The 20,994-nt window shown below is 39.1% G+C and overlaps 1 protein-coding gene across 2 annotated transcripts; it reads right to left on the reverse strand.

Moving 5' to 3' along the window:
• Positions 1-365: 365 nt before the first annotated feature.
• LOC140928632 (PDZ and LIM domain protein 7-like) lies at positions 366-20,761 on the reverse strand. 2 transcript variants are annotated; one of them, XM_073378408.1, is made up of 10 exons: positions 20,515-20,740; positions 20,253-20,404; positions 16,223-16,507; positions 15,391-15,491; positions 14,382-14,489; positions 14,057-14,167; positions 13,242-13,632; positions 12,077-12,257; positions 4,325-4,561; positions 366-3,440 (listed from the first exon to the last, which is right to left on the reverse strand). In XM_073378408.1, the coding sequence occupies exons 1-10, from the start codon at positions 20,614-20,616 to the stop codon at positions 3,354-3,356; spliced, it is 1,755 nt and encodes a 584-aa protein (XP_073234509.1). In that variant the 5' UTR covers positions 20,617-20,740; the 3' UTR covers positions 366-3,353. The 2 variants fall into 2 exon arrangements, with proteins under 2 accessions (XP_073234509.1, XP_073234508.1); XM_073378407.1 differs by lacking the exons at positions 366-3,440; positions 4,325-4,561 and adding an exon at positions 6,851-8,713 and having other exon boundaries at positions 20,515-20,761.
• Between the last annotated feature and the right edge of the window lie 233 nt (positions 20,762-20,994).

Raw genomic sequence — 20,994 nt, forward strand, 5'->3', positions numbered from 1 at the left:
TACAAGCAGTACATTGGTGTAAGTCCAAAGCCGGAAGTACAATTACGGTCAGCCCAGGATTATTATTATCTAAAGGGATCTGGACACTAATACAGGGGTCAACTTAATAAAACTTTTACAAGTGTTATTTACAGGTGTATCTATTGCTTTCAAACTCTAAAACAGTAGCCACATTTGTAAATTACACTTGTTAAATTTTTATGAAATTGTCCCCAGAACCGCCAGAACAACGCGTTAAATAACCGGAATAATCTGCGAGACAAAAAAGCGTTTTACGGCAGGTTAATACTGGTTAGGGATAAAGGTAACTTCTTACCAGGGTGTGTGCAGAAAGGAGGAGTCAGAAACATGCAGGCAACAAAGCCTTATCTGAACTGCAGATTTATTACAGAAATAGAATTCAAACTTTTGTTCTTGAAAAAAGAAAAGAAAAGAAAAGAAAACAAAGCAGCTCATTTGCAAAAATTATTAGTTTAGCATGCTTAAATTTACAAAAGCCTGCAATCACTACCATGAACGTCGACTACCAAAGAAAAAACATTTGTTACCAGATACATAGACTCAGTCTTACTTAAAAGGAAATAGCAAGGCCGTATTTCCGAAAATGAATAAGAGGATAGTTTAAAACTTGTTTTGGTCTACACCAGTATTTTTGAGTTTGTAAATGCATACAAACCTATGCACCGCTGTCCACAAGTGATCTTTTGTTAACGAACATTTTTGTACAGTTTCAGGAGTGGATGCGACACTAAAATGATGAGCTAAAACTGGTCACGTGGTAAAACCATGCTCAACGCTGAATTGACTACTTTGAGGAATAAAGACCATTAACCACCTATGAATGTTGTTCTCGCATGGATAGCCATAGAGTATAAGTTTGTATGCATCGACAAATTTAAACCGAGTTACACCTAAGAGTTCAAATGGTGCTTAAATAGCAAACGAATTGGCGTACAAAAGGCACGATGCTAAATAATAAATTGATTTTAAAACTTGAAAGAGCTCTGAAACTTTACACAACCAAGCCTCGTTTTGGAATTATAAGTTAAAGAGCATACCCACGCACAAAGTGTCAAGGGCTAGAAGAATTTGTTCACAAACGAGGCTTGGTGCTTAAATAAGAGAAAGTCTCTACTTTCCTACGTATAGTGGGAACCCCTCACCTCCGTGGGGAAAGGGGGGTGGGTGGGTACAGCTAGACGTAGGCTAGTTTTTCATAAACGTGAAAAAGGGCCAATCGCATAACACGATTAGAAAATATGGCGCAAAAAGGCCAATGAAGAAAAATTCGCTCCACTCGTCATGAAGCCTTACAATGCCTCTGAAGTCACAACGGAAGGTGAAGACAACCAAACAAACGCCCCGTCAGATAAGCGCAACAAAAAAAGTTACTTTACCTAGTTTAATAAATGCTAAAACCTAGCTACTTATTGCTCCAGTACCTAAAATTATAATTATTATATATATATTATAAGTGGCAGTAGTAGTATCAATATCATTTTTTTATAATTAAAAATAGTTTTATCAAGTCAGTCGGTTTGCCGACAAATGGTTTATAGACAATTACTTCGGAGGCCTTATTTAGCATCAAAGAATCGTGCTTCACAGAATCACGCTTTGATTCCTCATTTCTGTGCCATGATTAGCGTAGTCGCCATTTAAATCAAAGCTACCCAATAGTACTTTTAACTCTACCATCTAATGTGCAAAAGTTTCCTGCAAAAATTCTCCAACTTTCTAGCTTTCTGAGATTTTGGCTGCAGTGATGCCCAATCGCAGCTTTTGTAATGATCCCTTAAGTCACTGATTCTTGCAACATCGCCTTCCAAATTAGGCATAAGTAAACAGATCTTTCATTGAGCCAACAGGAAAATTTATAAGAGCAAACGTAAGGTGCGTTGGCGAGCAAATGGGAGGGAAAAGAATAACCACCAAAATTTCACAGCTTTCCTTGACGTAACTCTTGTAGGCTAAGCAAGAATGTTTGAAACCATTATTAAAATTTTCCGTGAGTACAAAAAGCCTTCCTCTCTTGAAAAATCAAAGTCTTCATTTAATTTCACAGCACAAAATGGCGACTTCACTGCTCTCACTGTAGTCAAGTTATGCACCAGAGGAGACTACAGTAAAATCCCGCGACTAAGAACCTGGTTTTTAAGATTGAGCAAATAAGATAAGTCAACATTCAGGATCCTCTTTGGAGACATAGGTGCCTTATCACTCCAACTGCAATTGCAATGGTAAACAGATTTTACCTAAGGAATGAGCTGAATACCACTAAATAATCTTAGCTACAATGTATAAGAACCTATTTAAGACCCTAAACAGCCTAAATTTGTGCTAATTACCATTTAAGTAAGAACCTGTATAGGCTAGCAGGTTCTTAGTCGTGGGTTGTTACTGTATGTCTGTCAGCAATACTGTTTGCCTGTACGTTACTTTGGACCCTTTTGTAATGGCATTACTTCCAGAAACTAGACATTTTTCTTTTACGCGGACAACGATAACGCGACTCTACTAAACAGAATTAAAGTCGAGGACCTCTCAAGGGACACTCTCGTAAGAGGAAAGACCGTTCTACTTACGGCCCCGTGGTTACAACCCCGATCACCACTTCAGAAACGAGAAAGGGAACTGGAACCGAAATGCGTCTCGCAGTTGTTTCTGGGATCGCTACTGGGAACGCGCCTGTCAGCTATTGGCCAGTTGTATTTTCCTGTTCCTAGTAACAGTCCCAGAAGTCTCTGCGAAAGTTAATTCGGCCCAGTTTCCTTCTCGGCCACTTGAAAGATGGCGTCATTTCACTACTACGACTAGAATTCGTTTCGTTTTTCCTTTCATATTTAAATTTGGTAATCCCAGCGAGGTTTAAAAAACAAAAGCTCTAATTTGCAGAAGCACAAGAAAGCAAAAACCCGAAGCATTCTGGTCATTGTAGTAAAATGACGCTATTATGACATTGGCCTATTGGACTCCCCCGTTACAATAACAATTCCTGTAAGCGGCCGGTTGTCGACACTTTTCCACTATATAAGGGTGTCCTCTTCAAGAAGCTTCCACTGTACTCAGTGAAGATAAAAAAACTATTACTTTCCGAAAGTGATCAATAAAGAGAAATAGAACTTTTTGAGTTTTTTCATTCAAGCCCGACTTTCTTTTTGAAAAAAGATAATTTCAATGCCGTTGTTCCACAACATTTCTGAGTCACTTCAAATTCAAGGGCTTGGAATCCAACAAACCCAAAAAGATACTGATACAGTTATACCCTAACGCATTCTATTAAAATTCTCATGAATTAAGGTATGTCAATCAATTTATAATCAATAATTTTTCAACGACGGTAGAGTCGGGATTTAAGGAGCTCCATGTAAAACACAGTACGGTTTGCCGCCATATTGATAAAATTGCTTTCCTTCTAGGTGCGTAGTGCAGCCTGGGTGCTGTGAAGAAAAACAATACATGTGTATCAATATATATGTTTCATTTATTTAATTATTTGTCGAACGCTCACTCTTATCTGTGGCTAGATTTCAAGAACGCTGGAACACTAGCCAAACTGCGAAAAACGTGACCAACATCGTTCGCGAGCGCTCTCAAAAACGCCACAAGCTTTATCTCCGTGGAAAACTTTCTAGCGCGTCACTTGTCACTTGAACAAGGTCATTTCATAAACATTGCACTATAACAACCCGGAATGACAAAACGACCGTACACTGAGATCATCCACTGATGAGGACTAAGGACCAAGTCAAATGTCGAACTTCACATGCCACCGAATGCTAATAAGCAAAATCTATAATTCTTATTCTCGCAAATTAAAATTAGATTCAGCACATGTGAGATACGATGTTTGCTAAGTACTTAGTAGTCAACAGTTTGTCTCTTGTGAAATCTTCCTTTGGTTCGTCACGCAATCTTCTCTTACGATGGAGGATTGCATGACGCGCAGGATGATTATGGACCTTCACGCTTCCTTTGTACATTTCTTTGCCGTCACTGCACGACTAGGTGACTTAGGAATGCCTAATTTCACATTTTATGGAGGACGTAAACAAGCCACAGTGAAACTTCCTTTTTTCTTTCTGAACTTGGATATCAATCTTGAGAATTGAACTCCAAGAGGACACAGTAAATGAGTGGGAATAATCGCGATGAAGATTGAAAGAACGCGAATTCACTTAAATTGAAGTAACGTTTTCACTGCCGTCGCCATCCTCGGATCTTAAGATCCGTGAAGTCTGCGTAGCAGGAGGCTAGTCGACAGTGAAATGCAAGCAAACACACAATTATTACGGAGAAAATTTGTGTATAAATGACGTCTCACCTGACATTTAAAGCAGGAGGCATGCCAAGGTTCACCCATAGCCTCCACCCACCTGTCTCCACCGCCGATAGAACGCTTACACAAACTACATTTCACGCAAAACAATTTGTTGTAATCTTCTTGGCAGTAAGGTTTTCCTCGATCGACATTGAAGCCCTCGGAACCGATCGGTCGGCCACAGTGACTGCACACAAAATGTTCAGGATGAAAAGTTTTACCAACGGCTTGTACACAAGGCTGTGAGTTATAATTGATAACAATTGACAAGTTAAAAGCGATACCAACGAATACGCCACTCCCCTACCCCTACCACTCGGCCTCTCCAAACCTCTCAACTTCTTGCTCCTATTATCAACGTTGAAAAGGCAAATATGGACTATCAGTATAATTTGTGCGCAAGTTCTTCATCGACTGACGGTTGGTTAGAATTAGGAGCAGTAGCCCTGGGTTCGATTCCAGGCCGGACCAAACTCAGCGTCTTTAACTAACTGAGAAGGAAATGCTGCCTTCCCTCTGACATCTGCGAGAGATTAAACTTTCTAGTCTTCTCGGGTGAGAACGTAAAACCCCAGGCCCCCGCCCCACAGTGCTTTAACTTCTACCTAATCTGACTTTCTCGGAACGTTCAAGAACCACTATGGAACACAAGCGCTGATAGTGACCACCCCTAGTTTCTGTCTTTTATGGATTGTAGGAATGGGTGGGGAGGGCGCCTAGAATGGGAGCTATGATGAATCCCACTCGTTCCCATCCCCACTGGGCAGGTACCCACTGATTTGATTAGAGCGTAAAAGAACCACCATGGAAGTACAAGCTCTGATAGTGCCCACCCCTAGTGTCTATCTTTTATGGATTGTAGCAATGGGCGGGGAGGGCACCTAGAATCGGAGCTATGAATCCCGCTTACATCACCGTATTATCATTAAAAAATCAGAGCAGGATTGTCTTAACTACTTCAAGTTCTTTTCAATGTGAGGAGGGTATTTATAAAGGAAGGGCCTTAACCCTTGACAGTCCAAATAGGGCACAGACCTTGACGGTCAAAAATACATCTTTCTGTCTAATCTTTGTGTTAAACTAATGCCCTCGAATGTCACTTGCTCGGTTCATTCCCATTGTCGACAACCAACAGTCCATCATGATTATAGCGCGAGGGTTGCATATACAGAGCTAAGAAAATAACAGACTGTCCGCCAACCATCCAAATCTCGTCGGAATTCTCCTGATTTTGCTTGAAAATCCCGAATCACCGCCAATAAGCGACTGGGATAGGAAAAATCCCAATCTTGAAATTTGTTCTGATATTTTCGAATAAATTTCTACGATATTTATGTTAGAACACCTAACGGAGTCTACTTGACTGAAACTGATATCCAAGAAACGTAAATAAATCGCACGAAAAATAATAAAAAATAAAATCGATTTCTTACAGTAATGTGTAAGTGAAACCACGCAAATGAAAGTAAGGATAAAAATGACAATCGATTTAGCGAACAATGAGACAGAAGTTGTCCTCTGAGAACACTAGAAAAAGCTGTTCATGTTGCCCTTCAACGACATGATTAAAAGTAAAAAAAAAATTAATAAAAAAAAATGTTGAAATGAGGCCTTAAACTGCTGTTCCAAAAATAAAATTGGAATCCAAACTTTCGCCGATCATCGGCATCACCAGGGATGAAAGTTTGGATTCCAATTTTACTTTTTAAACTGCAGTTTAAGGCCTCATTTGAACAATAGTATTTTTAGAAAAAAGCGTTTTAGAGCATCAAGTTTTCAAACTTTTCTGGGGAGCATGTCCCCAGTCCCCTCTAGTGGCTCGCACTCTCAGCGCTCACGTGATTCGTCGGTGATAAAAAGAAATCCCGATTTTAAATACTTAAAAGATTGGACAGTCTGAAATAATTATTCACTCGCCGGCGACTTAACCTTTGAACAGCGAAGGGAAGAAAAATGAAAAAGGAAGAACTGCCTGCAAGGAGTGGTAAAAATGCAGCTGAATGTCCAACTTACCTGGATTCTGTACACTTAAATGCATTAACGGGAACTGGTCAAACCAAACTCAAATTACAAGCCGAGATTCCATTTTGTCGGCCTTTCAATCGTTTTCGACTACATGTATTACGACAAGTGGAAGATTTCTTATGCCAATGAACAAAGTTAACAATCTCTCTTCCCATGTTATTGAAAAGCGACCACCCAAAAGAACTACCCACGGCATGTTCCCAGCTAATTCAATGACTAACTAGGATGTTTTGAGGCCAATCTGAACACAATGGCTTTAATTTATATAGCTGAAATAATAAATATTTCTTAAGTAAATATCATTACTTTTACATCTCATATATTATTCCTTGCATGACAAAAATAAATCTTTTAAAGCAGGCTATGGAGATAGCAGACAAGAAAAATACATCTCTTTCAAAAAGTATTATAAAAATATTCCATCTTATCACCAGTGTTCCGAAAATAGATGAAGGTGTTTAAGGCCTCTTTTGAAGTCTGCATTTGTAAAGCCTACACTACGTTTCCAGTGGGTGGTTGTAACTTAAAATGTTGGATGCTGGTCTTTTCTAAAAGCGTTAACTGACAAAAGCTACTTTCTATGCGACTAAAAAATATGATGGTCGCTTCTTTACCGTGTCACTATAAAAAAGAATTACCGTCAGCTACTTAACACTCACTATATACAAAACTGCCTTATCAAACACAAAACTAAACCACATTTTGCAATTAAATCTTGGAAAATAAGATGTTCGTAATTTCAGCCCAATATTCTCCGAAATCTAATGCTATATATTGATGCTTAAAAAATCATGACCTACTTGGTGATGTGTGTCTCATCTGATATGACGACTACTCATGTCATATGGGTCTCCTGAAATAGAAACCTACAACCCAGGGTCTCTCTGTCAAGATCTGGTTTTGGAGTTCGGTTAAGTGGAGGGTGTAGAGAGCAGTGATTGTTGGTAAGGACTAGAGTGGCTCAAACTATTTGCGTTCCGAACTCAAACCCAAACTGACGCGACATTATCACTTCTTTCAGAAAGAAAAACACAACCCAAACCGGCTGCAGTTTCCTTCAAAAACTGTTACTACCTCTTGTTCCCTAGAATTTCATGACTTGTACTAGGTCAGAACGTTAGAAAATCTGGAAACTGCCAAACATCACAAGCGCTTTTACCGAGTAGACGTCGAGATATTGAGCGCGATCTCAACGACTTTTTGATACGATTACAAACCAAGTACAAAAGCAAAGGCAAAGCTAAGAAATATCGATTAAGTTGTTCCTTTTTAGTTAGTATAAGGATAATACTCATAGCTTCTCTTCCTTATCCTCTGTTTACAGTTGGCTAATAGCAACTGCGCATGCCTTAACTCCTTATGGCCATCTTCTATGGAATCGTGTAACTGGTTTATGTAAATCTTCAAAGGGAGCAACCTTCGCTCAGCTCTCTTGAAACGTTCTTTCCTCTCTGATATATAATCTTGTAGCATGTCCTTTCGAGTCGCTTTTTTCTTTGTAACCACACTCTTTTCAAGTGACTTGCTCCTTAGGTCCCTGATTCGCTTATTGTACATTTCTAGCATGTCTTGTAGAGTGCGCCTGCGGGCATTCAACTCTCTGCAGCGGTCGTCAGCATTCTGAATTGCCGACTGAACGATAACCAATCTTCGTGAAGCTTCTCGCACCCGCTCCATGGACGCCTCCCGTGCTGCTTTCAGTTCGGTTATTTCATACTCAATATTCTTCCAATTTCTCAATTCTTCCGATTTCTTTTGTTTAAATTGATGGTTTACATGCCAGTTCTCTGACATTGTTCTATACTTGTTCTGTAGCCTTCCCTCTTGATGATGGATTTTTTCTTCAAGCTTTTCAACCTTGTCTTCAGCAATAAACCTCTTTCGCTCCATCTTCGATAGCAGAATCTTCGCTTCTTGAAAGCGCTTGCGAGCAGCTGGAATTCCTTCTTTGGCTTTGGCTTGACGTTCAGTCGCCACTCGTAAAGCTTCCTTCAAGGCGACAACTTTGTCCTTTAAAGAGCCCATACCGGGTTCCCCATGCTGTTCTAATGCTGCTCCAATGTTGGTGATATTACTAATACCACTCGCCTGAGCCCAGTTACTGTTGATGTCATTCTCAACTGCTCTTTGAGGGTAATTGACCCCATACAAAGGAGTCATGTAACTAGAGTGCACGTTATTTGGCAAGTTTGGGTGGTTACCCTGTGCTTCTTTCGTCAAAGTCAGGGCATTATTCAGCCGACGAGTTTTGGTTTTCGCTGCAGCTTCTTCAGCGTTCTTTCCTTTCATCGACGACTCGCGTATGGCCTTCAGCATAGCACTTGAAGGCGGAGGCACCGCTGGCGGACATGCGTGCAGGCTCTTGGGCTGAAAATGTACAAAATACACACATGCCATCACCTCATTTAACGGTTACCAAGGTAACAGAGAGATTAACCAATCAAGTGTTCGCTCCAAAGTCTGGCCGAGCAATCCCTGAAAGAATTAGAACTGGAAATCAAGAAGGAGAGTTTTGTATACAGTGCAGTGATGTGCTGGTGTCAGGTGCTGTGCAGTGCAATGCAGTATTAAGTATTATCATTAAGTGCTCTTAGTAATTATTGATCTAATTAATAACCAGTTATACATTTATTTCCCACATTTTATATAAGACTTAGTGCATTTAAGAGCAAGGAATTGTTAGCAAGAAGCAAAACAACAAGAGTAGTTCATCACTACCCTTAGCCGCCACATGTTCCTCGGTTAATAGATACCATACTAAGTTGCCGCGATTTGAGAAGACACAGTCTTGGCAGCGACTTCATCTTATTCGTTAAGGACTTCCACGATTATATCCCACTTTCTCTGCAATTTCACAGTGAAAATCAGAGAACAAAAAAAAAACCAGAAGAAAGGTCAAGAATCGAATTAAACTCACTACTCAAGGCTTGGAGCCAAGAGAGAGACGAGGAAATCCAACAAGCGACTGTCCCCATTAACTTCATCTGTACTATAACAAGAGCAGAGTTTTCCAGTGCAGTGCTGGTGAGTGTATTTTGTTATTTGCTCATAAATACGGTGTTGGTGCTATGCTTGAATTTTGTGCTCTGACATGGCTCCACTTTAAACCTTCATAGCAGTCCTTCTGTGGCTTCAAGGTCTTCAATTGCAGCCGTATTTTCCACTTGTCTTATTTCTAGTCACAAACTGCGCTTTTCCGGTTACAAATTATCCTTTGCTCTGGAAACAATTTCAGAAATTGCCATAAATTCCATGTTCAGGTACACAATTATAACCATGCCAATGAAAAGAAAGACAAAACAGAAACAGACCATCTGCGATCTCCACTGAACCGTTAAGATTTTTGTTTGCTGTTGTCAAAGAAAGTGGAGATTCCATTTCAGAAAGTTCGAATGGCAACCTGTGCAGCCATCAATTCACAAACTCTACTACTAACAGACTTGGACGCAAATACATAATAGATGTCTTGTTCTTCCAAGAAAGAAACGGATTTTTTCCCTCGTTGTCACACCACTAGCGCGGCATTGAACAATATCCAGATGCCAGCACCAAGTTCATAACCGTAAATCCAAAGGATACACAACAGAATTAATGCTAAATATCAGATGGACTACGATCATCAGCACTTTACAATACAGTACACGTTAAATTGCTTTCTTCACAATACTTATAATTATACTGCCACAATGTTCATTTACTTAAAAAAAAAAATACACAAAAGATTAGTAAGAACAACGTTGGTTTACCGCCAATGCTTAATCAACAAAGGCCGGAAGGCACCTAAACATAAGTATTACCTACTACTGAAAAAAGGTACAGTTCAGGGCAATTTTTTCTTCACCTACCAGAAACTGCTAAGTACAGGTAATATATATATATATATACACACGATGAGGAGTGTTTCATCCAAACACCAAGACCTGGGTTGAAAAAAAAAAGAGGCGCACCGAGGTTTTTTTTTTTTTAACAAATTTGAGTTGAGGTATCAGGACTTCGGATGAAACACTCTCACAATTCTTGATACGCTTTTTTATCAAATTCAAAGGTGACGTTTAGCAAATACTGTGCTACCAAGGATTCGATTTACAAACTTTCTTTGAAGACGTAATTTCCTTAGTTATCTCATTTTTAATTATTGAGTTAGAAAATAACACATCAAAAAGCGAAGTCAACGCAAACCATGCTAGAAACAGAAAAAACGAACTCTACTAGAAGAAAGGCTACAGTGGCTACAGTTGACTTCTGAAGACCACTGAGCAAGCTGCAAAATTTTTATTCAGAGTCAATAAAGCGGGTTGCTTACAACTCCGATATAAACACTTGCATTAATCGCAGGTTCTGAACAAAGTAATTAACCGACACCATATCAAAAATGCAGTGTGATGCTGTTACGCGAAAGCTTTAATCTTCCCCAAGTTCGTCCATTCTTACCACCTAATGGCTTTATTGTATTTAGCATATTCCTTGTGAATGGTTATTGTTCACATTCTGGGGAATTCTAGCTATGAAGAATTTGTTCAGTGTTGAAATGGTGTCAAAAACCTAACACAACTAAGACAGGAAAAGTCTCTACAACCGCAAGTGTGGTCATCTACAAATTATTTTTATTTACATTAAATAATGTGAATATATGTAAAACAATAAAAAGTGTGTGTGTGAGAGAGAGAAATACGTGTTAATGCAAGTGTACCAGTGACGTATACATGTGCAGTCATTAAGGCAACAAACAGAATGCACTTTAACAAGGCTAGAAAGCAAAATCTGAAATGGACATGTGCGTGAAATATTATCAAAATCTCAGACGATAATCTCAAAATCGATCACGCTTTATAATGGAAAGGTGTTGGTAGATGGCAGACTGACACAGATCAGAGCAGCCACGATTATCACATTGATGGAGGATAACTCAGATTGTTCTCGATCTAAACAACACAAACAGCTGGTTGCCCGTTACAAGGAAGATGGTGAGTGAAAAGTGAACTAACATAGGATTTATTTCACACTGTGTACAACGAACATCTAACAAAGATTTTTAGCCACTAAAATTCCTGCCTTCGTTTTAACGATAACGTGCTTGATAGCATACCGTTGTAAAATTCGTTCAGTAGTGTTCTTTCAAAGAGTGGTTCTCGGCCAAACTCAGGAGCTAGAAAGACGGCACTAGTAGTGGTATGCTGTGATTAACATGTCCTGTGTAAATGCTTTTTTGATGAACTGAATATCGCTAAGACCACAGTTAATTTAAAATGGTAGACAAAGACAAGTAAGGAAGGAAATAATCAACAGAATTTGGGACCAGAGGACTTAGATTTGTTTGCCCAGCAAACGTTGGTAGTAATTCTCGCAGCTGCTTATAAGTTTGTTGTGCACTAAACACCACCTCCAAAAGCTGACTTTTGACCAGTTTGCACAATAAACTAGTTCTATTTTACAACTGTAAGTTTAAAAACAACAAATTATCATTTCTGAGACCAAGTATAAAGCCATTATGGAGTTGCCCCAAGTCATTCAAACCGAGGATAAAGGAAAATATTTTCATACCCATTAAACTTAATTTCATACAGAAGCTTTTACATTAGCCCTCAATTTGTAAGTGAGGGCTTGTTGTAAATCAAAATGGTCTATTTTACTTTCACATAATCATTGACATAAATCAACTTTTGAACCACCCCTACCCCATAAGTGTAATCTCAAGGCCTCATAAAAGATGCACAAAACCATTGTACTCACCCCAGAGATGGGCTGCTTGCAAGTATCACAGTGAGGAGCAAAGTATTTGTTGTAGTCCTTTTCACAATACAATTTTCCACCCTCCTCTATGAAGCCCTGGTTCTGAAGAGACTCACCACATCCATCACACACAAAATGTTCTGGGTGCCACGCCTTTCCAATGGCACTTACAAAAGGACCACTGTTTCAAACATGAAGAGCAAAAACGTACATTACTAAAAAATTCATAAGACATAGCAATGACATTTACATGACTGTAAGGAAATCTAAAAAAAACAATAAGAAAGTCTAAAAGCTCTTCATTTATTTACAACAAGAATTACCTTTTATCTCTGTAAATGCTTTATAAGCTTAATTCCTAAGAGCATTACAGTTATACTTGTGGCCCAATCTGCATTTTTGTCATTATCACGCAGTGCTTTTCAGTCATTTCTCAAGGGACACCTCAATAACACAGACATTTTTTAAGATGGACACTTAGAGGTGGTCTTACATATCCCCAGTGTACAAAGAAGAAGTGAAGTATTTTGAGGAATTCAAGTTGCATAAGAAGTGTGAAATCAATTCTGCTCATCAAAAACATTTGGGGGCTAGTTCAAATGACGTTTGGGCTCGTAAATGCTAGCGTCAGCTTGCCCAACTGGCAAGCTGTAAATTAATGATTTTCTTTGCACCATGATCCCTGTCTTTTCTTAGATTTTATACTGTAACTCAAGTCTCTGTAAGATGAACAAATCTACAAGGACAGTTGGGGATGGTCCTAACAGCCTGCAACAGAGAGGAAGTTGTCTGTTCCCAAAAACAAAGGATAAAAAATCTGAAGATAAAGTTGGACCATAATTGAAAGCTCTAGAGACAACTCTTACCGCCAAAATAACAAGCGAAAATAACTTATACTGCCGTACTAAGTAGAACTTTTTACAGTTGTGTCATTCCATTGCAACATTATTATACCTAACTGTACGTTGTGTGGTTAGAGTCACTTTCTGTATGATGCGCAACAATTACCATCTTCCATCATAACGTTATGCATGTAAAACTATACAGTGATGAACATGGGAGTTGTTGGATTCATGGTGCTTGTGGATAGTAAAAGATATCGAGAAATATATTTTAAAAAAAATAACAGCCTGCAAAAAAAAGGTCCACGCTATACTCAACTTACAAGACTTCCTCTCCACAGGCATCACAGAAAGGGGTTCTAGTCTCTTCGACTGGCTGTGTTGACGGAGGCTTAGTGGGTGACCTCTTCCACTCTGGTTGTTTAGGTGGGCTAGTAGAAGTGGGCGATACTGCCGCTGGAGATGCAGTCGACGGCAATTTCTGTGATGGGCTTCGCTGTGGTGGCCCAGAGGGTTGTTGAAATTGAACCATCCCAGGTAGAGCAACAGGCTGAGGTTGTCCTGGTCGGGCTACAACTGGTGCAGGGGGTGCCACTGGCATGCTCGCAGCAGGTTTAATTTGAGGTGGAGAAGGACGGTACATTTTAGGCATTGCCTGGGAGGAGGGCTTGCTCCGACCTGCCTTTTGCCTATCAAAAACACTGCCAGGAGCCTCTAATGGAGAAAAAAATACATGGTTATAAAATTTTAGTACAAGAACACTAACCATAATTGTTGACTTGTTGATTTCACATGTAATACATGACAACAACAGTATTAACAGTCTAAAGCCTCAATATTCAACTTCACTGTCTAAAGCCTCATTCACAATATCAGAATGTTGTTAACTAAACGAAGCTTCACAAATTAAAAATCTGCACAAAACACTGCAAAAACAGGCTCTAACACGGGATGCAAGTTAGTTTTATCTGGTGTTTTCATTTGTGCTGAACTAAAAGTTAAAAAAAATAAGGCAGCTTTTGTGAAATAAACAGCTCAGTTGCACCATAAAAAACTGCAAATGGAGCACTAGACAGTGGAGTGAGACAGTAACTGGAGTCAGTTGTGTCTCATTTCTGTGAATACTCTACATATTTACCTCCATGCTCCACAGCATCCTGCAGGACTTTAAAACTCCGTGACTGCATGTTGTGCTTCTCATTGCTGTCCTCCAGCTGATTAAATGCTTCAGGAGGTGGTGGAGGAAGATCTACAAAGACAGTAACAATAATAATACTATTCTGAATGTAAACAAGCAAGTTTTGAAATTGTTGCTTGTTCTTAAACCAGTTTCAATAACATTCACAGTAGAAAGCCGACTAATTTGTGATGTGGCTCACAAATACACACTGTAACAAAAAGCTATCACACTAGATGGTAGTGATGATGGTAGTGATGATGATAGTGACATACAATGTACATACCATCATCTTCATGTTCTTGAAGATGTCTCTGCAGTCTCTTGAAAGACTTGGACTGGACTTTAGGATCTGGTGGATGGCCCCATGTTGGCGGCTCATCAGCGAAATTCACTAATGAAAAAAAAATGTTCAGTGAGATTAAAATGATCCGTACATCCAATATTGGCAGTGTTGTCATCATTATGTACAGTCCACTCCTGATAACTCAAACCTTCAAGGGAAATCAAAAAAAGGTTCGAGTTATCGGGAGTTCAAGTACTGGGAGTTCGAAAAGAAAATAACCGAGAGTAAGGTAAAAAACTTTTTACTGCACAGTGAACATTATAATCACATTTAATTATAGAAATGTCAAGTGAAAATTAAAAGATACTTCTAGATTATAAATCAGACAGGGTTGTCATTAAGAGCCGGGGGCTGGGGATCTTCTCCGGCTACTAAGAGAGTGGCCCCCGGCTACTTTTATTGGAAAACAGAAGAAAAATAGAACCAAAAGAAATCCCTAGCCATTTGATTCCCCACCTACTTGTTGTATTTACCCGGCAACTTGAAATCTTAGTGACAACCCTGATCAGAACATATCATAACAAAACATAGCTTAAATGGAGCATGCATTTACTGTTTTGAGAAGAAAAGCTGCTTCACGTTAGCCTGTGAAAATCAACATCAGCCTCCACTAGTAAACTATACTCCTACAACACGTCAATAGCAAATCCAAAATTCAATGTTTCGGACGCCAGTAGACAGTTTTTTCCCCAACTTTTTAAGGGCTCAAAGCATGGTTTGATCTTATTGAGGGTAAAATTATATAGAGAATGACCTGAGGGGAAACGAAAATTGGTTCAAGTTAGCAGGAGTTCGAGTTATCGGGGGTTTGAGTTACCGAGGGTAAAATTACAGTGAATGTAGGACGGAAATTCAGGGGAAATCGATTTTGGTTCAAGTTAGTGCGAGGTTCGAGTTAGCGAGGGTTCAAATTATCGGGAGTCGACCGTATTTCAAATCACAAGCTTACCATCACCATCATCAGTTATGTTGAGTCTAAACCGTTGAGCGATGTCGTTATCATCAATAACATGTCTTTGTTTGGAAGCATCTGGATGATCATAGCCTGCCCTGAGAAAGAAGAGGATGAATGAATGTACTCTCTCTGAGAATACTGCCATCATACAGAAACTCACAAACTTGTCCATCACACATTGTCAATGAGTAAGATCTGTAGTGTTGCAAATAACGCTTCTGACAGGGTGCAGGAAAAAGATTATAATATTGTGCAGGATTTTGGAGGCAAATTTTGTGGGATAAAACATAAATTGTGCGGAAATTGTGCCGGGTTGTACATATTTCTCAAAAACAAATAATTTTGGAATACATGACTACTCAACTCATCCCAGATGTGAAAAAAGTGCAATACGTATTACTGGTGCTTTTTACCTATTAAATAATTAATAACTGTTAAATTGTTTGAATTCACATATCAACTAGTCTCCCTGACAGCCTATATCAACATTTTAAATTATTTTTGTGTCATACTCTTTTGATCTTTTCAAGTGTGAAGATACAGTTGTATCATGTTTTGCCCCAAAGCTCACCTACTATTTCACTAACTTCCCTTTTTCACCCTAGTTTTCTGGGTATTAAGCCTTGAAATGTTGCATGCACCTCAAAATTCAGTTGCAATAGTTAAGTAGTCATTTTGATTACTTAACACACTTCATCTAATATCACACAAGGTGTCCTTTTTATGGTAAACAACATTTCCGTTCAGTGACTATCTTATAACTTAATGTCAGCATTATTTTATAGCCGACTTTAAAAAATGCTGAATTTGAATGCAAGGTTCTTACCTGGACTGTGATACTGCAAGGGGAGGGGCAGGGGGAGGGGCAGGGGGAGGTGGTGCTCCAGCTGGCGTAGAATGGGCAACAGAGGCACGCTGAGGTTGAATACTTGGAGGCTGCCATGTACTACCTCCAGCAGGTGAAGTGCGACCTGTAACGGCAGCTTGAGGCTGAGATATTTGAGCAGGTGATGACACTGCACCAAATGGCTTGGCCTTTGCATTGAACTTGTGATCAGACTTTGCCGAATGGACTGTTTCTGTTACCACAACTGTTTTAGTGTGATCTTTCCTATAAGAAAAAATATTTATTTTTTTTTAAAACCTTTTCATAATACTATTGTTCTTCAAGATCCTGTCATAGTAGATGATTCACCTGATTCAAAAAGACTAACAATTCTGCCAGCTAAAATTTGCACCCCTTAGGAACTTTATCACAGATGTGCTAAAGCATTATCGATTAATAATACAGTTAAAAAAGGTAATGCAGATTGCTTCTTTCACACCTCTCTAGACTTTATCTTAGAGATGGTCAAAGCTTCTCAGAAGTAACACCTTGTAACATAGTACGTTTGCCTTGCTTTAAACCACGGTAAACACTGACAACTCCCCTCACTTAAGCTGCTTGCTCATGGTCCCTGCCACAGACAAGCATCACCACATTTTCAATGTCTGTACAGAAGAAGTCTCTCTTAGTGGACACATTTCCTTGTCACAAGGGGTACGTGTCACTAATGCAAGGTACAACAGCACTATTTTCTGACACAGCCCACACTAACACAAATGAAGGGAAGAATCAGAAATGAGATTTACAGTCAAGCCACGTCAAGCATACCTGCCAAGATCCCATTAATGAATTTATCATTCGAAAGTTGAATCCGATGGTAGTTGTAGATTTGAGATTCATCTCTGCATTCTTGAATGTATAATGAGCCATGAATTCACATGTGAGGCAGTTATGAAATTTCTACCAGCTCAGTTTCCCAGAATTTGATGTAAATGTCTTTGAAAAAATTATATTCATTCAAAGATTTTCAATCTGACCAAATACAGAGAAGTTCTCGTAAAATATTCACTGCTCATTACGCATGCAGGAATGCTGATTTGAATTTGACACTAGTTACGGGAATGACTAACGGATTCATTTTCGAAATAATCAATTCATTAATAGAATCTTTGGTGGTATGCTTAACCTGTCTTGACTGTAAACAATACATCTTTATATCACAATAATTTGTACACTTTTTAAGCACTGGTTCTAGTTTGATGTATTAGCTGATACAGTTACAGAAAGAGCATTTCAAAAGGCAGATCAGCCTGCAAAGAAAGTAGTGTCTGATAGCTAGCAGCTGGTGTACATTGCTATCAGGCTAGTGAATTCTGTTCTTTACTTAACTTGCCGACAGGCAATTGATGGTTTTTTGGGGATTTCAAATTACAGAAGAACTGTAATCAATCCTGCTCATCAACTGAAAGCTATTTGTGGGTAGGTGAAATTATTTTTGGGCTAGTACATGCAAGCTACAGCTTGCCTAAGCTGTAAAACCGACTTTCTTTGCACCTTGCGTCACTGTGGATGCATAGGTGATAATGGTGTGGCGTGGGATGAGTTTGGAGCATTTTTAAGAGAAGATGGCTTATTGTAAGGATGTTTTTGTAAGCCTGCAAATACAGCCATCTCCTCACCACCAGGGATGTTTCACAGGAAAGATACCCGCTCCTCAGTGGCAGAAATTACATACTGATGACGTAAACCAATGTTTACATAATTAAACCGATATTCATGGGGTTCCAAATGTAAATTTGTTCAACTTTATGTTTCCTCTGGTCAACTATAGCAAAGTTGTGTGTTCTTCTGCAAACAAGCTCCGACAAAACCCAATTCTTCTTAAGAAGAATATGTTACACAAATATTGACTGTTCTGTAGTTGATTCATTGTGTTTACATTTGACCTTATGTGACCTTCTGTCTTTTGCCTGTCATTCGTAAACAATAGCTAAAACAATAAAACTACTTTGTCAACCAATCAGAGCTCCTGAGTACATTCTGGACAGATTTTAAATCCTCAGTATGGAATTTCTGTCATTGTGGAGCAGACTTCTTTCCTTGGAAACATCCTTAGGGGTGAAAAGCGAGGAGAGACAGCTGTATTCACAGGCTAAACCAATCAGGTCTGCATTGTCAATAATTATTTTCCACTCTGCACTGATGGTTGTTAACAGCCATCACGAAAGAGACAACTTGGGAAACCATTTCTGTGGTAATTTCCCCCTTCACTTTGCTAACAAAAGATCAATGAAAAACCCTTAAATCAGTAGTCATTGCTGCTGAGTTTATTAGTGAAGGCAAAGCGACCAAGAGGCAAAAATGACAATGTGTTCAGTGCTTGATGACATTTTCCATTTCAATTTTTCATAACAACGTGTAAATTAAAATAATATTGAATCTACAAAACAGACACGATCAGCCACTCACACGTCCAACTTGCTCCGCCTCTTCTCAGAGAGGACCCAGGAGAGTGGCAGAAAACAGTAAATAAGGTGTGGAAAAGATGAAGGCAATACTTCCCCCGGGCCAAGTTGTTCAAAGCCAGGTTAAGATAACCCAGGGCTAAGTGCCAGATTTGAATTCAGATTTGAAAGCTTAAAAAGAATTCCCGTTTTAATTCTTTTTGTCTACAAGTTGATGATTGAAAGCTCTAAATATAACAGAAAAAATTATCCGCAAAAATGCTTTTGAGCACAAGAAAGAGAAACCCGGATTAAATTTAACCCCGGGTTAAGCGCTAATTGGCCTTCGAACAACTGGGCCCTGCTTCAAATCTTTGTATGTAGCATATGGGAAATATTTTTGTGAGAATATCTCAATTCCAATTTTACTTCTCAAATGATACATTGTACAACAAATGACACTTTTTGAACTTAACAAACCAAATTGCTGTCCTTTGGGAAAAAATTACAACAAACTTTTTCACTAACCCAATCCCATGGAGAAAGATCCAAAATTTCTACCTTGCAAATGTACGTTTTGTGCTAAACAACTCAAGACTACTTTTGGAAGACTGTCTTTTCAAAATATTGCTCTTTTAAAAAATAACACATTTTTGACACGAGACACCAATTACAGTGACAAACTCTAGATATGAGTGATAATAAAGATGTTCTGAGATAAAAACATACTTCTAAATTTGTGGTCCTAATTAATGAGCTCACTGACCCTTGCAATTGTAGCACACTCCAACAAAAGTTTCATCTAATTTAATCGGATCCCTTTAAAATCTACAGTTTTGTCATCTTAACAGAAAACGAACGTCCAAGTGCCATACTTAACTAGATAGATATTACAGATACTTTTTAGAATGACTGACCGAGAAAGCTGATGTTTTAAGTTTACTTGTGAACACTGTTCGAGCTTGCTTCAGAGTCGCATGGGCCATTTGTTCACATTTAGTATGTTAAACCATGATAGTTTCGCGCGAGGTAAGCTTATGGAAAACGAAACTTGTGAAAACAATAGTTTAGCAACTTAGTTTAACAAAATCACAAAAACACGGTGTATTGATGGAACAAAGCTGCCCATTTTACAAACATCACCCTTAAAATTCAAAGTCAACATCACAGCTTAGCTTCGTAGATCTCGAGTAAGCGCATTACGATCGAATTACATTTCAAAATACACCCAAAGGTTTCGATAAGGAAGCGCGAGTCCTTCACAAGCACAAAAAACATTCTGTTGACGAACGCTGTACTTGTCGACATTGGAAGGGTAACAAAGATTCGCTGTAAAAAACGCCCCTTACACACGTCAACTTTGTGCAAATACTAGAAGTTTAATTGTTCCCTGGTGTGAAAGATGTAACAAATTGAATGCTGAACAAGCCAAGAATATTGACTGCTCATTTCACCCGCAAAAATTGTCAAAAACCGCCAGCTAGTCAATACAGGAAGAGAAATTTGTACAGCGAGGTTACTTTGATTATAAATATAAATTTTTACTTTATAGTTTTGTAGCAGATCTACAACTTAACACAACTTACTTGTCCAGAAGAAGGTCTAGATTCAGCCCAGCCCTTCTCACGGCATCCTGAGCGTCAAAATGAGTCATATTATCCGAAGATGCTCCATTTATTTCAACGATAAAATCCCCTGACTGTACTCCTGCGACATCAGCTTTAGATCCTGGTGTAACCTTCAAAAGAAAGTCTCAATTAAAGGCCACTAACTACGAGCAGAACAAACTAACCCAGAAGACGACTTGGCGAAACCCACACACGGCACAAGCAATGTCGATGTCTTTACCTTGGAAATGGCAAGCGGACTGCCGAAATCTTTTCCACCTTGAAGTCGAAAACCCCACGGCCCACCTCCTCTGAGTGAAGCCGTGTACACACCACCGGCCATTTCTCAATATTCAGTAACAGGCGTGAATATTTCGTCTACAATTCTCCATACAACTTACTGCAAACATCTCAAGAGCTCAGAGGCCCACGGAAAGCCATCAGCGGGTGGAGCGACTTCCTCATTGGTCAAAACACAATAGTTCGACTGTAATGGTATTTGATTGGTTTTGGTCACACCCACTTAGTATGAATGCGAAAACTGTGCCGTAATAACAGATTTTTGCAATTGTACAGTCACGCACAAGAATTCCACATTCAAGAAATGCGGCAAAACTGTCATAGGAAGCCAATAAAGGGAATAACATAGGGGAAGGACTGCATACGTCATATGATCAGGAAATTCGAGAACCGACGCAAGGAAGGTTTCGTCAGCTGAAAT

The sequence above is a fragment of the Porites lutea genome, chromosome 2 (genome assembly GCF_958299795.1).
Source record: "Porites lutea chromosome 2, jaPorLute2.1, whole genome shotgun sequence".
NCBI lineage: Eukaryota > Metazoa > Cnidaria > Anthozoa > Scleractinia > Poritidae > Porites > Porites lutea.

What these genes read in the sequence shown, in the direction of transcription:
- LOC140928632 (XM_073378407.1), bottom strand. Translation starts at nt 20,616, where the DNA reads ATGGCCGGTGGTGTGTACACGGCTTCACTCAGAGGAGGTGGGCCGTGG. An exon ending in CTTGCAGTATCACAGTCCAG is followed by an intron (nt 15,492 to 16,222) that starts GTAAGAACCTTG and finishes CTTCTTTCTCAG; the next exon opens with GGCAGGCTATGATCATCCAG. An exon ending in GCAAGCAGCCCATCTCTGGG is followed by an intron (nt 8,714 to 12,076) that starts GTGAGTACAATG and finishes GTACATTTTCAG; the next exon opens with CCCAAGAGCCTGCACGCATG.